General features: G+C 43.8%; 1 protein-coding gene across 3 annotated transcripts in view; it reads left to right on the top strand.

Moving 5' to 3' along the window:
* Enox1 (ecto-NOX disulfide-thiol exchanger 1) overlaps positions 1-10,835 on the top strand; it is a 272,854-nt gene extending 262,019 nt beyond the window's left edge. For all 3 annotated transcript variants that reach the window (XM_032918167.1, XM_032918166.1, XM_032918168.1), the window contains 2 exons: positions 135-220; positions 9,883-10,835. In XM_032918167.1, coding sequence (XP_032774058.1) covers positions 135-220; positions 9,883-10,014 — 218 coding nt within the window. In that variant the 3' untranslated portion in view covers positions 10,015-10,835. The remainder of the gene's footprint in view (positions 1-134; positions 221-9,882) is intronic.
* The last annotated feature ends 7,046 nt before the right edge of the window (positions 10,836-17,881 follow it).

Raw genomic sequence — 17,881 nt, 5'->3', positions numbered from 1 at the left:
ACCTGGAAACCGGCAGACCACGTGATTGGGCCTCATGAAAGTCGGTGAGGTTAGATGGCATTGGTTAACTGAGACTGCTCCCCGCTCTCCTCCAAAGAATTTACAGTGTCTCTATTTGTTTTGTTTTAATGCAGGCATCATATCGACGTTTCTTCATGTTCACCCCTTTGGAGCTAATATAGAGTATCTGTGGTCATACATGCAGCAGCTGGACTCCAAGGTAAGTTGTTTTTTTTAAATTGAACTTTTCACTGTTAGGATTCAGCTCGCCGCTTGCTGGCTGCAGGTGGACACTGCGTGAGCTGCATTAGGAGAGAGCCCCATGGCAGCCACTCTCAAAGGACCTGGGGACAGTTGTCATCCCCTTGCTTTTCTTTATAGGAAAAAAAAATCAGTTATTTAAAGTGACAGTGACTTGTCATGGTCTACGGATGTCAGAGCGCTTTGAAAAGCTTGTGAAAGATTTGAAATTACAGACAAGCCTGAAAGTTTCAGAGACGAGGAGGAAGACATTGTGAGGGCGGCTAACCGGGTAGTGCCTCGGGTCACGTTCACACTAGATTCCATGCTGGAGATGTCACATGGAGGGACCATCAGTAGCCTAAAGATCTGATATGATCCTGGAGAGTAATGTTTTTAGCATTACTTTTTAAGTGTTAAGGTGGAAGAGGGGAAGGTACAATTTCTTTGTTGAGTTCAGGTAAACCATCTTGAGGGGCTACAGCTGGTAAAGCCATGTCCTTTACGAGGGCTGTCTATGACAGCCAGGAGAGGGCTGGTCACTATAGCCAATGACCTGAGCAATCACACAAGCCAGAAAAAAAAACTGCTTAAAGGCAGCAGAAATAAACAGAAGCGCCACCTCCAGGCGGAGGAAAGAACTGAGGCTTGTGCTGCCAGATGCTGGGCCTGCAGCTCTGGGACCCTGCAGCTCCCTCACCGCTCACCGTATCTAGGGCATCCTCTGTTTTCCGCGGTTAGCACGGATTACAGGATTACATTACCACACTGCATTCTCATTTGACACCACCGATGATTTTACCAACTCAGGATCACAGCGCTGCCTGCCTGAGCTTTATTAAGAAGCCCTGACACTTCGCCTTTGAGAGGAACCATCTGGAGCTGCAAGTGGTGGTTCTTAGCCATAGACTTTTATGAAGGCTGAAAGTGACTAGGTTTTAAACTTTAATTTTTTTTCAACCCATGCACATCAATTATACATATTAGGGGAGTGTAGTTTGGTGTTTCCTAAATTCCCACAGAATGTGATCAGCTACTCTCTTGTCATCCCCCAAGGGCTAGTTTCCAAATACGAGGGAAGAAATGTAGCACCTGCCTTTCCGTGCCTACTTATGTCACTTCGCATGATGTCAAGATTTCACTCTTTATAGACAAGCGATTCTTTAATACAGGCCTATTAATGTGTCGATCAACACCACCAAGACTGACTACATAATATGGCTACCATAGATATTATAATGGGGTACTTCGGTAGGTAGATCTCTCTATATGCTAATTAAGGTTTCTTTGGGTAAATACCCAAGAGTGGTATAGCTGGATCATATGTAGTTCTGCTTTTAATTTTTTTCGAAACTTGGTTTTATTACATGTGTACTTTTTCTGGACTGCATGAATGAACATCATGAGTGTGCAGTGCCTGAGAGGGTGGATCCCCACGGAACCGGGCTCACAGATGGTTCCTTAGCTGCCGTGCAGGTGCTGGGAACAAAGAGGAGCTTCTGAAAGGAAGGCAGTGCTCCTGGTCACTGGGCACCTCCCTAGTCCACACGTCTATTATTTTTTTGTGGAAACCCCATAATGATTTTCAGGATGGACTGGATTACAGGATTTAAGGGTTCCTTTTCCCTGCTTGCTAAGCAGCGTCTGTTACTTGCTTTCCAAACAGGGCGAGGTAGAGTCTCCATGTAGTTCTGATTCACATTTCCACAGTGGCCAAGGATTTTAAACACTTCATGTACTGACCATTCACACTTCTTCTGACAGAGTTCTTTAGTTCAGTTCATCTGCCTATTTATCAATCGAATCATTTCTCTTTATTATTGTTAACATGTATACATTATAAATGTAACAGTCTGACTCCATTCAGTGTTGCTCCCGTGAGTATGTTTTTAGAAATGACCACTGGTATTGGATAATGAATCAGGGGCTCGTCCTTGGGAAAGACTAATTATTCCCCTCTCAGCAGTCACTGTCTGCCTGTAGTTCTTCGTCTAGAGGGTGGGTTCTTCTTCAGTGATCCCCATCCACCTGGGTGTGGCATGGCAACTGGTTCTCATTGTTCAGGTCTTGCTTAGGCTGCCATGTTGTCGAGATTTCATGGGTGAGGGTTCTCTGTCATATATAGAAGACACAATGTCATAGCCGGTGCCATCTGGTTCTTAAAAGATTTCTACCTTCTGCATTGTTCCCTGAGCCTTGGGTGTCAGGGGTTGCACATTGTAGGTGTTCGCCTTGATGCTGGGCAAAGGCAGTTTTTCTTTGCATTTTGACCTTTTGTGGTGTTCTCTGCTGTAAAAAGAAGCTCCTTAGTGAAAAGCAAGAGCTTTAGGGATGTGGGTAGAAGGATGGCATTTTAGAATGCGCTTAGAAATTACAGTGGTTTAGGAAGATTGCAGTAATCCGTTGTCCTCCGGATTCCATGGCCTTAGCAGTGGACAGTTGGCTAGGCCTGAATTCCCTCCTATGGAGCAGGTTTGATCCAGTGAGAGCTGTCGCTTATTCCCAAGACATAAGCGCCATCCTGCACCTTTGTAGGATCCCCTCATGGTTCCCAGACCTGATATCCCAGTAGGCTCTTGGCAGCTTGCACAGCACCTTCAGATGCCATGGAGAGCTGGTCTTCAGGGAGGACATGCTAGGTCACTTCTGACCTGATGCCTCCAAGTCCCGTGTTTAAAGTCTATGGTATCTTCAGCAATAGGAGCTTACCTTCCAATTCTGGGGGGCAACCAAGAGCAAGGTCAATGGCCTATAATTGTTTTTTTATTTGGTTGGGTTTTTTTTGTTTTGTTTTGAGGTGTATCTATTGAACTTCGCTCAACTCAAAAGGAGGCTTCCCATGCCTCCAGGTCGGAGCAGGTCCTTTCTGGTAGCCCAGTGGGTCTGAGTCCTTCCCAGGCTGCTGGGTTGGTCACATCTCCTGTCTATGCAGTTTCATGGGCCTGGCCTTCTTCCGGGCAACTCAGCTGGTCTAAGCATATTTCACAACAGTCCTTACTGCTTACATACACTTGGGGAGGGAGGAAGCAAGTGAATCCGATCAGTTTCAGGAACTTCCTGATTTTAGTGTTTACCTCATGAGCTTATCTTGTTCCTGATCTTAGATAGATGCTCTCAGTGTTTTCCCTATTTTGTATGATGTTATCTATGGTTTATCAGCCTTTATTGTGATAAACAATAATTCTCTATTAAGGACTTTTAATATGAAGAGATGTTGACTTTTATCATACACATTTTCTGCTTACTGGAATTATTTTTATCCTTTATTATAGTAGTGTGATAAATTGCTTTTATTGATTTACATATGCAGAATTACTCTTCATCACCATCATGGTACTGATCTTCATGTGCTGCTAAATTCAATTTGACAATATGTTATTGAGAAGTTTTGCATTAGTATTTATCAGGGATACGTTCCTGTAATTTTCTTTTCCTTTTCCTTGTGTCCTTGGGAGGATTTGGTAGCTAGAGAATGATGGCTACATAGAGTGAGTTTAAGGTCTTTGAATTTCAGGTCTTCATAATAGTTGAGGATGAATTGGCATTAGTACCTCAGATGTTTTGTAAGATCACGCGTGTTTCCGTGTGATCCTGGACTTTTTCTTCTTAGACAGTTTCTTATGGATCCCATCTCATTGCTCATTATTTGGTTAGTGAGGTTTATGTCTCTGTGGTGCAATTTTGGGCGGCCACTTGTGACCATTTTCTTAATTTTATTTATTTAAACTATCAATATTGCCCTGAACTTCATGAGCTTTTTTGTATAAATCAGCTTCTGAGTTCTTTAGTGGATTTTATTTATTTTAATTGCTTTGGAATGTGCTCCTAGAGAAATTGACTTTTCCTTGTGCTCCTCCACTGAGATTTCTGCACGTCGTGGGTCACCCACTACTGTCATGGAGAGGCCTTTTCAGAATGTGGCTTTCCCTGGTGGCGATATCAGCATGTCAGTTTGTTGTGGGATATCGATTCTGATTTTCGTCTGGGCACTTTAGAATAGTCTGCTAAAGGTCGCTTGGAGGCTTTGGCCAGCTGCACTCTGCAAGTGCAGAGACTCACTTGTCTCCGAGAGAGACTCACTTGTCTCTGAGGCCACACAAGTGCTCACACAACACGTCAGTCAGATAAGATGCAGATTGGAGTGGCCATGCAATGGTTTCCCCTATTGGACTCTGGGCTTACTAGGTAGCATTGGAAGTGATAAAAGGTCTTAAGCCATTTCCCTCTGACTGGTGGTATAGACCTAGACCCTATATGACGAGAGAGAACCCCACCATGGGCTCTGCACACCCAGTCCTAACAATAGTAAGTAGCCGGGAGTGGGAGTAAGCAGGGCCCTAAAGGCAGTTCCAGCTCAGAAGACAACAGTGTACTTTCCTCAGAAAGGAAGCACGCAGAACTCTCTCCACTTCCACTCCTGCCCACGCAGTCCTCCATCTCCTCAGGGAAATGCCCAGTGGTGCTGTCAAGATTTGTCCTCATCCCTGAGAAGAGTGTATCACAAACGACTCTAAAACTCTAAAAATTAAATGCTTTTTAATCCAGAGAGAAAATTCCTGCTAAATTCTGGAATCCCATATCTAGGGCTTTACAAAGGAAACAAAATAATAAGAGGTTTGCCTTCTTTAAGCAAATTCACCAGGGCCTGGTCCCCACATCAGCTGCCAAAATGCTCCAAGGCAGCATGAGGATGCTGTCTCCAAGGCTGCAGCCGGGTCCCACTGCCTCTGGTTAATCAGAATGAATGGGGAGTTGTGGTCCTGCGCAGAGTTTTGTTTACAATTGCATTAAGACCACATGGATCTATCCCACCACCGCACAGCAAGTTTGCTGCTTCTGATAATAAAAGTAACGTGAAATTTTCACTCAAAACAACGTGGTTTCCTTGAGATTTGACACTAGCACCACTGGCACAATTGTAAGCCAGCAAGCATTTCGGTTCTGCTCACCTCTTTAATGCTGAAAGCAAGAAAAGCAGGCCCTGTCCAGCCACATAATGTAACTGTTTTTGCTAGCATTTCCCCGAAGGCTGCACTTAGGAACAAGAGTGGTTGGGATGGAAGCAAGGGCAAGAATTAATTTAAATTATGCTGGGCATGTAAATTGTTCATGGCTCCTAAAACCGTGTAGCCCCATGATAGGCCATTTTCCAGCTAAATATTATTCTTGTTCCTGATAATGACGTTTGTATTTTGCCTTTCCCTGTCCTTGGCTTGTTCCCAACTACCCACTCTTCACCCACCTGCCTTCTATCAGAAATGTGAGGCAGGCAGGCAGGATGGTTCTTTGAGAGAGTCAGGGCACGGGCTTCAGGAGGCTTTGCTGAATCTCCCAAACAGGCAATACTAAGTTTTCACTCACCTTGGAACGGAACCCCAGCTGAGAGCCAGGAACCCTCCCACTGATGCTAAGCCCCACAGACACTGGAGTGGAGCTGTGCCAACTGCTTGCTGCCTGCCTGCCTGCCTGCCTGCCTCTGCTCCAGCAAACGGCTCAGACAGTCTAGGGCAGTGGTTCTCAACCTTCCTAATACCACGACCCTTTAACACAGTTCTTCGTGGTGTGGTGAGCTACAACCATAAAATAATTTTCATTGCTAAGTTCATAACTGTAATTCTACTACTGTTATGAATTGTAAGGTAAGTATCTGTGTTTTCTGATGGTCTTAGGCAAACCTCATGAAAGGGTTGTTTGACTCCCAAAGGAGGACTCCTGGTCTAGAGGCTCTTCTCCAGTCTACACACACACACACACACACACACACACACACACACACACACACACACACACACACACGATTTATGTATTTTCTTTTTTGAGATAGAGTTTCATCTACCTGGCCCAGAACATAGAACAACTAGATACACCAAGCTGGCCTCAGACCTACATGCCTCTGACTTCTAAGTGATAGAAATTAAAGGAAGGCTCTTCCACTCCTGGCAAATTTACATCTTCAAAGGACTGGAATCCAGTCCTGTGTGTGGCAGGCTGCCCTGGCCACCCCTGCATAACCTGCAGCCTCCACTCAGAGCTCCTAGACTGAAAGGTCTGGTTCCAAAGCAACAGACCCAGTACAGTACGATCTGACAACAGATGCAGGCAGACCTGCCAAGGCCACCAACTCAGCTCGTGTGCTCCGAGATAGGTGAGCATTTCCCACCAGGGGAAAATCATCTGCGTTTTTAAAACACTTCTCTGCACATGCAAAATGTCAGCATCTTTTCCGTTTCCCAGAGATTCTGATTTTGCCTTAATGGCCCAGCATGCTTTCCTGGGCTGTGGTGGATGGCGACGGTGGGCGAAGTGTTCCTAGTGGAATGTCTAAGTTTCCCACATGAATAATCCTCACTGTGATATATGTGCCTGTGTTAACAGCCAGCTGTCAGTGAGCAGTAATGACCGATTGCTTAGACAGACTGTAATGAATGCGCTTCTCAGGTATCGAAGCACCTCCAGAAGGGAACAGACGCCCCGCTTGTCTGCAAAAGAGAATGTGTTCACTCAGAGAAAGGGAAGCCAGGAGGGCTCTGTGACACCCAAGGAATACTAGACTATGTCAGTCCTTTTCATGTGCCCAGTTAGTCCTCTGGTCCAGACTGGATTAGGACAGATGGCCGGCACATCTAAGAGAGGGGAGTGGGGGGAGGACTTGACTCACATGGGCAAGGTCCTGTGTTCAATTCTTAGCAACATGCTCCCTCCCCACCCCACTCCACCAGCTGTAAGCAGGCTACACATATTCACTACCCCAGCCCCATAGCCTCCAGAATAGATGTTGTCATTAGACATGAATTCTACCCTAAAAAATGTAGCTGTTTTCCTCCTTCCTAAAGTTTCTTCCTACACCAGCATTTAGCTGACCCCACTCTACCATCTTCATGGCCATGGCCTCTGCTTAATCTGAGGGAAGAGAGCTCACCCCAGTTTGACTGGCAAAATTTTTTAGAAGTAAAAGGAGTTTTGGAGGGGGCAACATGCCCTCATACAGCCTTGTGGAACTGTCTCTTGCATGGAATAAGGAAAAGGGATTTAAAAAGGGGAAGACAAGAGCTTGTAGTGATGCAGCCTGGCCTCAGAAAGCATAAAGAAAAGGTCTCCTGCATGAACTTAGGGGAAAGGATGCAGAGTATCTACCGGAAAGAAATAGCCATGGCTAGAGAGAGGACTCAGCTGTCAGGAGGATTGGCTGCTCTTCCAGAGGACAGAGGCTCAATTCTCAGCACCTACATGATGTCCACAACCATCTATGGCTGCAGTCCCAGAGGACCAGATGCCCTCTTCTGGCCTCTATGGGCACTGCATGCCATGTGGTGCACAGACCAAAAGCAGGCATAACACTCATGCACATAAAACTTGTTTGTCTGTTTGCTTTTTAAAAAAGAACTGATCTCTGTGAGGGTGTGGGCATACTTGGCCTGATTTAAACACCACACAAGTGACACATCTGTAGAAACAGCACAGATTCCTCTGCTAAAATGTACAATCTTCATATTTTTAGATGTCAGTTAGGTAAGAAGATGTTTCTGGGCCTAACACTGAGTTTGACCACATACCTCCTGTGCTCATCTTGTGTGACCTTTGACCACAGATCTTGACCCTTCTGCTCCAAACCTTTTACTACCACCTTTGTTATCTATCTGTGTACTGTATAGACAGAAAGACAAAGGATATTGCTTATGCTGGGCACTGAATCACTCCTCCCAGCTGCACGGGAAGATGGTATTTCTATTACACATGGAGGAACTGAACATCACGAGTATTAAATGAAAGCTGCCCAAGGCTTAGCTCAGAGTCGAATCCCCGACTGTCTGACTGAAGCCTCAATTCTTAACCCATATGGAGCCTCTCAGAAGAATTGCTGGGGGAGCTTGTTAAAAATAGATTATCTGGGCTACATTCCCAGACTGCTAACCCAAGGTCTCCAGAGAAGCAACCAGGGAACCTGCACTCTTTAGCAGGAGCCCCGGGTGCTTGGTGTTCCGTGACAATGCAGCACTTCTTGCCTGGCTGGCCACTCCAGCTGGAGAGCGAGCATATTAAAGCAGTGTCCAGGCCACATGCTCAGGTCTTTACCAAGCTCTATTTTCCCCATCAGCCACACATAGCTCGTGAATAGAAATGAGGATCTTCGTGATCCCATGGAATGAGGGAGCACTTTGCAAGGTCACTATGAAAACTTTAACAATAGTTTAGGAGATTTTTGTGGGTTGATTCGGGAATCTAATAATCTTTCTAGCACAGTTTTATGGTATGGTGCATTCAGATTTCAAATTAGTCACACACACACACACACACACACACACACACACACACACAAATATCCGAATACAGTCTATTAGGGCATAGAGAGATGAATCAATGGGTATGAGGACTTACTGCTCTTCCAAAGACACCCAAGTTCTGTTTCTAATACCCATATCAGGTGGCTCCCAACTACCTGTAATTCATGCTCTAAGGTCAGATTCCCTTCCCACACACACGTGGTACACACACACACACACACACACACACACACAGTATAGACACACATACACACACGGCATCCCCATAAGCACTCACATAACCAAAGCACATAAATACATATAAATAATAAAAGTTAATATTTAAAAAAAAGACTATCATCTATTTTACCTTCCAGGAATGCCTCTTTTTAACTGAAAATTTATGCTACAGGTCTGGGAATACTGAGGAAGGTTCTCCCCATGAATGTTGGGTACATTTGATTTGACTTTCTATTAATGTACAAATCAAAAAGACAAACTTCACTTTGTTAAGTGGGAAGTGTAGTCTTTACACCGACCTCTCTGTAGCAATTACACCGTGAGAAATGGTGATCTCTCTTCTGCATCTAGCACTTCTCTGTGCCCAAGTCTGTGCTAAGCCAGCAGCTAAGCCCCACCCTCATTAAATGTTACTAAGGCTTAAAGAGACTAATTATCTTCGTAAGGTTCATTTAACTCTTAACAACAGCAGATTGGGGTTTCAAACACAGTATCAGCCCCCAGATTGGCCATTTTGTTGTACAGCTCCTTGCAATGCACCCAGATTGGGACACAAACACGGTATTAAAACAAGAATAGTGGCCGAGGTAGGAAAGATCAAAGTTAATTTTGTTTTAAATGAAGAACAAAATGAATTATTAATGTAAGAAGTACCTGGTTTTGGGGTTGTTTTTTTTTCCAGGAAAATTTTTGACTGAAACATCTGTCTAGACATTGTGGCTTTTTTTGTTTGTTTGTTTGTTTGTTTTTATGACAGGCTACTATATAAGTCTGAGGTTTAGTATTCATTACTAAATCTTTATCATCTCTAAGAAGAGAAAGCGGTTGAATGGGGGGAAAAATCCAACCTTAGGGGCTTTCTGATGAGCTCCGGAAAGTTTCTGCCCTAGGCAAGTGAGACAGAGCTCAGGAGTGGTGGGGAGGTGTGCTGAGCCTTTTACGGGAAGGCTGTTAAGGTACGGTTCTGACCCCGCCCACCCTGCCAGCCGCTTACAGACAGGGCGAGCCAGGGCTTCCCCCTGCTGCCTGACAGACAAGGAGAAAACTAACCGTCTCCATGGAAAAGCAGAACCTAGGTCTGCCGTTTCCGGTTTTCTGTCAAGCACCTTTCCCCAAATTGATTCCTCTCTCTTCCTAACAGATATCTGCCAGTGAAATTGAAATGCTTCTGATGAGACTGCCACGCATGTTCAAGCAGGAATTCACTGGTGTGGGAGCGACGCTGGAGAAGAGATGGAAGTTGTGTGCCTTTGAAGGAATTAAAACGACCTAACTGACGGCCAGGAAAGCTGGAAGCAAAACCGTCTGAAGCCAGCCAGGGCCATACGGCCTAGGAGCCGGAGGGTTGGGGTCTGCCAGCGTGGGACCTGTGTGGAGCCACCAAAGCTTTGTTCAGTGACATCTGTGGCGTTTTCATGTGCGTGGAAATGTAATTGTGTACCAGTTCCTTAAACTAGACCAAACCTCATACTATGCCAGACCTGCCCCTATGAATACCAAGCAATGATTCCACAGTCAATGACCACAAAATCTCAAACTAGGCCTCGTTGCGGAGTAGCGCAAATGCTTAAAGTCGGCGGCGCTGCAGCAATGGCGGTTGCCCGGCTACGGAGGTGTATATGTAATGTACAGCTGAGAACATTAAATGACATTCTCCTGATGGTCTTTCTGTTTTCGTTAATAAAACAACAAAACAACAACAAAAAAAAGGTGATTTTACAGTGGGGAAAAAAATCATACCAAAAGAAAACTTGAATATGTGTTTGAACAGTTATTGTATTTTGTAAATTAAGTTATATGCTATTCCAGGGACTTTTTGCCTTATTGAAGAGGCAGAAAACTATGATTGGACTCCTTGAGAATGCTTTATCAAGGATATTATTTTTCTAATGTAACGGTTCTCCATCACGTGTTCTTTTCACATGGACTGCATAGCAATTTTCATAAACTGTAAATAGAAGGAAACCCGCTGCTGTCCCGTGCTTGTATGTAACATTCAGGTTTATGCATTGAAAAACATTCGGAAAATATTCCTGTTACAAATTTTATAGCAAAGATATTAATTTTTTTCAATAAATCTTGACTTCTACCACATCGGTTTTATGGAGTATTTTTGTTCACACATCTTCATTCCTCCTCATGAAATCTTTCTCTCAGTTCTCTGATGTGTGTACGAGACTACGACTTCAGATGCATTCACTATGAGACAACTGGCATTAAGAGGAAGCACACATTGCTAACATTGGGAAATAGAGTTGTCGTCTTGGAGAGCACAGGGCAGGAGCTGTTCGGGACTGGAGTGGACACGGCAATAGTGCCAAGAAGAAAACATCCAAATCCAGTCAACAACTGATTTTCTGTTGCTCTATGCCCTCACAGCAGGTCCTGAGTACCCAGTCGGCTCATAACGTCACAGTGGGATTTGTGTATTTTCTATAAATCACGTATAAAAAAAGGAATGGAGTCATCCATGTGAAAGCCAGCAATTTAAACAACCCAGTCGTCCCTCTTCCTTTTACCCTCCTGTAGAGCAGAATGTGGCTTTGACTTCCCTTCCCTTCCTGCTTTATTACTTGTCCAAGAGGACAAGCATTGAAGATATTAATTTTGAATGAAACATTTTTTTATACAGACAGTAGAACAATGAGTGTTCTTGGAAACTGTAAAAAGGCAGCCATAATTTCCTACTGGACGCTAGTTGCCTCAGGATCTTTTCATTGAACCCTGGGAAATGAAGGGTCTTAGTCATAACTCCAAGAGCATCTACATGTGTGTTTTGTTCAGGCTCCGTGCCAATGCTCTGCGTGTTGCATGTGGAGATGAATGAGGAAGACCCTCTCTCTCCTTAATGTGTTCAGAGCTCAGTCTGAAAGAGTCATTTCCCCCAAGTTTGTATATGTGAGCTGCAAGGCAAGGAAGAGGTAATAGAAATACTGTAGGCATCAAAGCAAGTGCCAGTATCAACTGGGCATGGTGGCACATGCCTAGAGTCCCAGCACTTGAGTCTGAAGCAGCAGGATTAAAAATGTGAGGCCAGCCTACACTATATAGTGAGACCCCTATCTCAAGAAAGCAAACAAAAGCAAATTCAACTATCTTAGTAAACACTGGCAGCATTTGCCACCATTTACTGACACCCATGGCCACCACCATCCTGACAGGCTCCTACACTATGATGTCAGAAAGCAGAAGACATCATTTGTAGCTAAAGTGGTTACAAAGCAGACTAAGGTTCACATGAAAATGGGGGTAAAGATGGGAAGATTTCATACAGATTCTACTCCCAGTGAGAAAACATTGGCTAGGGGGGAGGAGGAGGGACCACAACCTTACGAGTTCTGCCCACAAACTTGCAGGTGTTTTATGTATGTTGCTTACCTCTGAGCATTGCCAGGAATTGAATCATACAATGTCACTGCAGAGTGGAAACCATAACTCCCGGTCTGACTCACAAATCAGTCCAAAGGAGGGGCAGCAGAGCCCGAGACCTGACGAGATGATACCACTTCCCAAACAGGATGACCCGGAGTAGCCTGTCAGGCTTTCGAAACTTCTTATGTGATTTCTAAAGACGGTGAGCTTTGGTAACAGAATAGTGTTTATTTGAAATGAATTTCACCATCACCACACATCCTATTGCATTTCACTTGTGTGCTATCATCAGATATATGATATCTCCGTCCCACCCACGCCACCCCATCCCACCCCACCCCATCGCCCATGTACCTCATCCCTTAGAGCTGATTATATCATGAGTGTTCTGAACATCGTTGAACCAATCCATTAATAAGAGTTGTAAGTTGATAGTATTGTTGAGAAGTGCTAGAAACTAGGACTTGGGGCCCAGCTGGGCCAGAAGTCCCTGGGGGTGTGCTTTGGAGGGCAGAACATGTATCTGGCCTTTTCCTCAGTCTCCCTGGCTGCTACAAGGTGAGCAGTCTTCTCTACTTCATGCTCTTGCTGCCACAATTTTCTTCCTCACCCGTAGGCCCCTAGCAGTGGATGTAGTTTGTCCTGAACTCCGCAGATGTGAGCCAAGAGAAACCCTTCCTCCTTGATGTTTTTTTCCCTAGGAAATCCTCTCACAGCTATGAAAGGCTGACTAATAACAATGTGAATAACTTGGCTTGGGAGGGAATAATCTTTAAATTATTGTGCAGGCTCTCAGATACGCATGGGGAATGGACTCACATTGGCCCTGCAGCTGGTCTGGAGTCTCCATTATGTCTGTCATCCCAACCTCTTTAGTCCTCGTGGTAACACTATATGAAGAGATTATTATTGTCCCCTTTTGTCATACATGGATATTATGAACTTATAGCTTGGGCATATAACTTCACCTTCTTTGCAGTTTGCAATGTTAGTCTGAAGTTTAAACTCAAGGCAGACTCCATGTTCTTTTTAATTTTTTTAATCATACCTCTAGCTCTGTTCCCAGACCACTGGTGACACCAGTGCTTGCTTACCTGCTGCCTTTTGATCATAACTTTTATTCTCCACCATCTCCTGTATGTGGGTTGAAGATGAAAATTCTTGAAGTCTTTCCCTCCTAAGTCTACCAATGAAAAATCAGTCTTCCTGGTTGCATAAATAAGGAGACTATGAACGGATTGAGATCCTCCTGACCTGGCCCAGAAGGTCCTCTGATTGGCCCTTCTATCATTTCCTGAATAGCATCAATTCTTTTTCTTTTTGCCTTTCTACCTCTGGTCATCGTTATGTTCTAATTGATCTGACTCATGTTGTTTTATCAAAATTCTACACAGCTGCCCTCACTGAAACTTTTTCCATGCCTGAGAGAAGTCACTCCCCTGCCTCTGCAGAGACATCCCATACTGCCTCCAAGACACTTTCTACCTATCTTCTCTGGCTTTATCTCTGCAAGCTTTCTGAGGGACGCAGGCAGTCATAGGCACTGAATTATGTCTTAAACTCACTTCCTTGATAGCTTCAGAAGGACGGAATGAGCAGAGGTGTTCTCTGCCTTCCAGAACCCCCTTGCTTATGAATACCCAATGGCAAAATGTTAGAAAAGGCTGCAAAATATCTTTATTTTTGCTTTGTTTGGTTTCAGTTTTTTTAATTTTTATTGGATTTAAAAAAAAAAAACTTACGTTTATCTCCTTTCCTGGTTTCCTGTCCATAAGCCCCCTACCCCATCCCCTCTCCCCTGCTTCTATGAGGGTATTCCTCTACCCATCCACCCACTCCTTCCTGCCTTCCTACCCTGACATTCCTTTACACCCAAGGGCTTCTCTTCCCATTGATGCCCAACAAGGCCATCCTCTGCTACATATGCAGCTGGAGCCATGGGTCTGTCCATGTGTACTCTATGGATGATGATTTAGTCCCTGGGAGCTCTGGTTGGTTGGTATTGTTCTTATGGGGTTGCAAACCCCTTCAACTTCTTCAATCCTTTCTCTAACTCCTCCAATGGGGACCCCATTCTCAGTTCAATGGTGGGCTGCAAGCATTCACCTCTGTATTTGTCATGCTCTGGCAGAGCCTCTCAGGAGACAGATGTATCAGGCTTCTGACAGCATGCACTTCTTGACATCAGCAATTTTGTCTTGGTTTGGTGACTGCATGTATATGGGCTGGATCCCCAGGTGGGGCAGGCTCTAACTGGCCGTTCCTTCAGTCTCTGCTTCAACCTTTGTCTCCATATCTCCTCCTATGAATATTCTTGTTCCCCCTTCTAAGGACTGAAGCATCCACACTTTGGTTGTCCTTCTTGAGCTTCATGTGGTCTGTGGGTTGTATCTTGGGTAATCTAAGCTTTAGGATTAATATCCACTTATCATGAGTGCGTACTATGTGTGTTTTGTTGTGATTGGGTTACCTCACTCAGGATATTTCTAGTTCCATACATTTGCCTATGAGTTTCATGAAGTCTTTTTTTAATAGCTGGTTAGTACTCCATTGTGTAAATATACTACATTTTCTGTATCCAGTCCTCTGTTGAAGGACATCTGGGTTCTTTCCAGCTTCTGGCTGTTATAAATAAGGCTGCTATGAACATAGTGGAACATGTCCTTGTTACATGTTGGAGCATCTTTTTGGTATATGCCCAGGAGTGGTATAGCTGGGTCCTCAGGTAATACTATGTCCAATTTTCTGAGAAACTGCCAGACTGATTTCCAGAGTGGTTGTACTAGCAATCCCACCAACAATGGAGGAGTGTTCCTCTTTCTCCACATCCTCGCCAGCATCTGCTGTCACCTGAGTTTATCTTAGCCATTCTGACTGCTGTGAGGTGGTATCTCAAGGTTGTTCTGATTTGCATTTCCCTGATGACTAAGGATGTTGAACATTTCTTTAGGTACTTCTCAATCATTTGATATTCCTCAGTTGAGAATTCTTTGTTTAGCTCTGTATCCCATTTTTAATAGAGTTATTTGATTCTCTGGAGTCTAACTTCTTGAGTTATTTTTATATATTGTATATTAGCCCTCCTCTATCAGATGTAGGATTGGTATGTTTATGGGCATCTCTTTTCTTAGGTTAGGGAAGTTTTCTTCTATAATTTTGTTGAAGATATTTACTAGCCCTTTAAGTTGGGAATTTTCTCTCTCTTCTATACCTATTATCCTTAGGTTTGATCTTCTCATTGTGTCCTGGATTTCCTGGATGTTTTAGGTTAGGAGTTTTTTGTGCTTTACATTTTCTTTGACTATTTTGTCAATGTTTTCTCTGGTATCTTCTGCCCCTGAGATTCTCTTTTCAATCTCTTGCATTCTGTTCATGATGCTTGCATCTATGACTCCTGATCTCTTTCCTAGGTTTTCTATCTCCAGGGTTCTCTCCCTTTGTGATTTCTTTATTGTTTCTATGTCAATTTTTAGATCCTGGATGGTTTTGTTCAATTCCTTTACCTGTTTGGTTGTGTTTTCTTGTAATTCTTTAGGGGATTTTTGTGTTTCCTCTGTAAGGGCTTCTACTTGATTACCTGTGTTGTCCTGTATTTCTTTAAGGGAGTTTAATTATGTCCTTCTTAAAGTCCTCTGTCATCATCATGAGATGTGATTTTAAATCCAAATCTTGCTTTTCCAATGTGTTGGGATATCCAGTATTTGCTGTGGTAGGAGAACTGGGCTCTGATGATGCCAAGTAATCTTGGTTTTTATTACTTAGGTTCCTATGCTTGCCTCTCGCCATCTGGTAATCTCCGGTGTTAGTTGGTCTTGCTATCTCTGACAGTGGCTTACCCTCCTGTAAGCCTGTGTGTCAGCACACTTGAGAGGGGCTTTCTCCTGGATGGATCTGGGTACAGAGAACTATGTCACAGGCACAGGCAGAAACCAGAAGGATCCTGTCCCAGACTATTCCTTAATTCCTGTGTTTAGAGGGCTCCAGATGGGTTCCTCATGGGCCAGGAATGTGAGCAGAAGTGGTTTCCCTTGTGCTCTCAGGATTGTTCACATTTCTTAGAGTCTTGCTCTCTCCCCAGGGGATCTGGGTACAGAGAGCTGTGGGACCTGGTTAGCTCTGAGCGCAGGCAGAAACCCAAAGGGTCCTGTCCCAGACTGCTCCTGGGTTTTTGTCCTGAGGGCTCCAAGCGGATCGCTTGGAGCAGAAGTGGTGGCATTACCTCTGCTCTCAGGTGTGTCAGTGCTCCTGGAGACTGGCTTTCAGCTCCGAGTGCATATGGAGACCAGAAGGATCCTGTCCCTGACTGCTCCTAGGTTCCTGTGTCTAGAGGGCAAAATATCTTTAATCTAAAACTCTAAGGTCCCCAAATCTGAACAATCGTGTATTGGTATTTGTTATAATGCAAAACAATCAACATAATTCCTACTCAAACGGAGGTCAATCGGCAACTTCTCTGTAAGGCTGCAGCACTGTGGGCCACTCTCCTCTGATGCTTGTTTTCTACTGAACCTTTTATAATAAACCTTTAATACTATAGTTTCATAGATTGTGAATGTGGCTCTATCTCTCAGTCTAGGATAGGAAACCTCTCTTACCTCTAAAGTCCCTTTGAGTCAAACATGATAGATAATTATTGTTAATAATCATGAGGGAAAAAAAGAAGCCAAATAAATGAAAGAAAGGTGTACACAGGACATTTCCGATGACTGAGTAGGAACATGTTCAGGCTTTGGGTTCAACAAAAGAAACTAGAACATTGCCCCTCTTTTTTATTAAATTTTATTACATTTCTTGTGTGATAAAAATCTATGCTATACTATACTTATTTTAAACATTCATAAGTAGACAATCTGGCAACATTAAACACAGTCACAACAAATATCTCCCCTTAATGAACAGTGTTTTACCCATGCCCCTCAAGCTTTTCACTTCCTTTCGTCTCCCCGAGTTGGCCTATCATGACAGTGTATGTCCTCCTCTGTCTGCTTGCCACTCAGCTTTATGTCTTAAGGATTCATTCACACTGTAGTGGGATTCACAAATTAACTCTTTCTGTGAGACCAAATAATATTCCCAGCTTTGAGATCTCCTGCTGCTTCGGTTTGCCTTTATCTACTTTTACTGCAGCAAAGAAAAGCCACAAGCTATATTTGAAAATAATCACAACCAGCTTTCAAATGTGCAGAAAAGCATGCTTTCGTGGATTTGATCAAAATAAGATGCATGCACATATGGGAAAAAATTAAAGAGGAACAGAGGGCTTAGCGAGGGGAGATAGAAAATCCAGGCTAAAGAGCTTTGGATTGTTTTGTTTATTGTTTAAAAAGCTCCAAATCTTCAGATGTGAATACAAATCTTGGAGTAACCACAGAAACCAGGAAAGTAAAGCAGACCATGGAATGGGGAAGGGGAGCCCCAGAGGGAGAAATAGCAGGAGACAAGTAGTATGAAGAAGGAAATGGAAAACTATGATAGAGATAAGTACAGAAAAAGAGGTTGAGAGGGAAGGAGAGAGATGAATAACACTAAGGATGTTTGCTAAGGTCTTAAGGAATCATATTATTATATTTGCCTAAAAAGGCATGTAACACATATAAGCTATGTGTATATGTACACACACACACACACACACACACACACACACACACACACACACACCCCTACCTTATTTGGGCTTTCAGTGCTCCTTACAAGAGCCATTGACCATCTAACAAAAACCTCAGTATCAGACATGAGAACCTTCCTTGTGAGGCTTTGATTAGGGGAAT

The sequence above is a fragment of the Rattus rattus genome, chromosome 12 (genome assembly GCF_011064425.1).
Source record: "Rattus rattus isolate New Zealand chromosome 12, Rrattus_CSIRO_v1, whole genome shotgun sequence".
NCBI classification, from domain to species: Eukaryota; Metazoa; Chordata; class Mammalia; order Rodentia; family Muridae; genus Rattus; species Rattus rattus.
The sequence above is the reverse complement of the archived record's forward strand: the minus strand, read 5'-3'. Positions and strand labels throughout refer to the sequence as shown.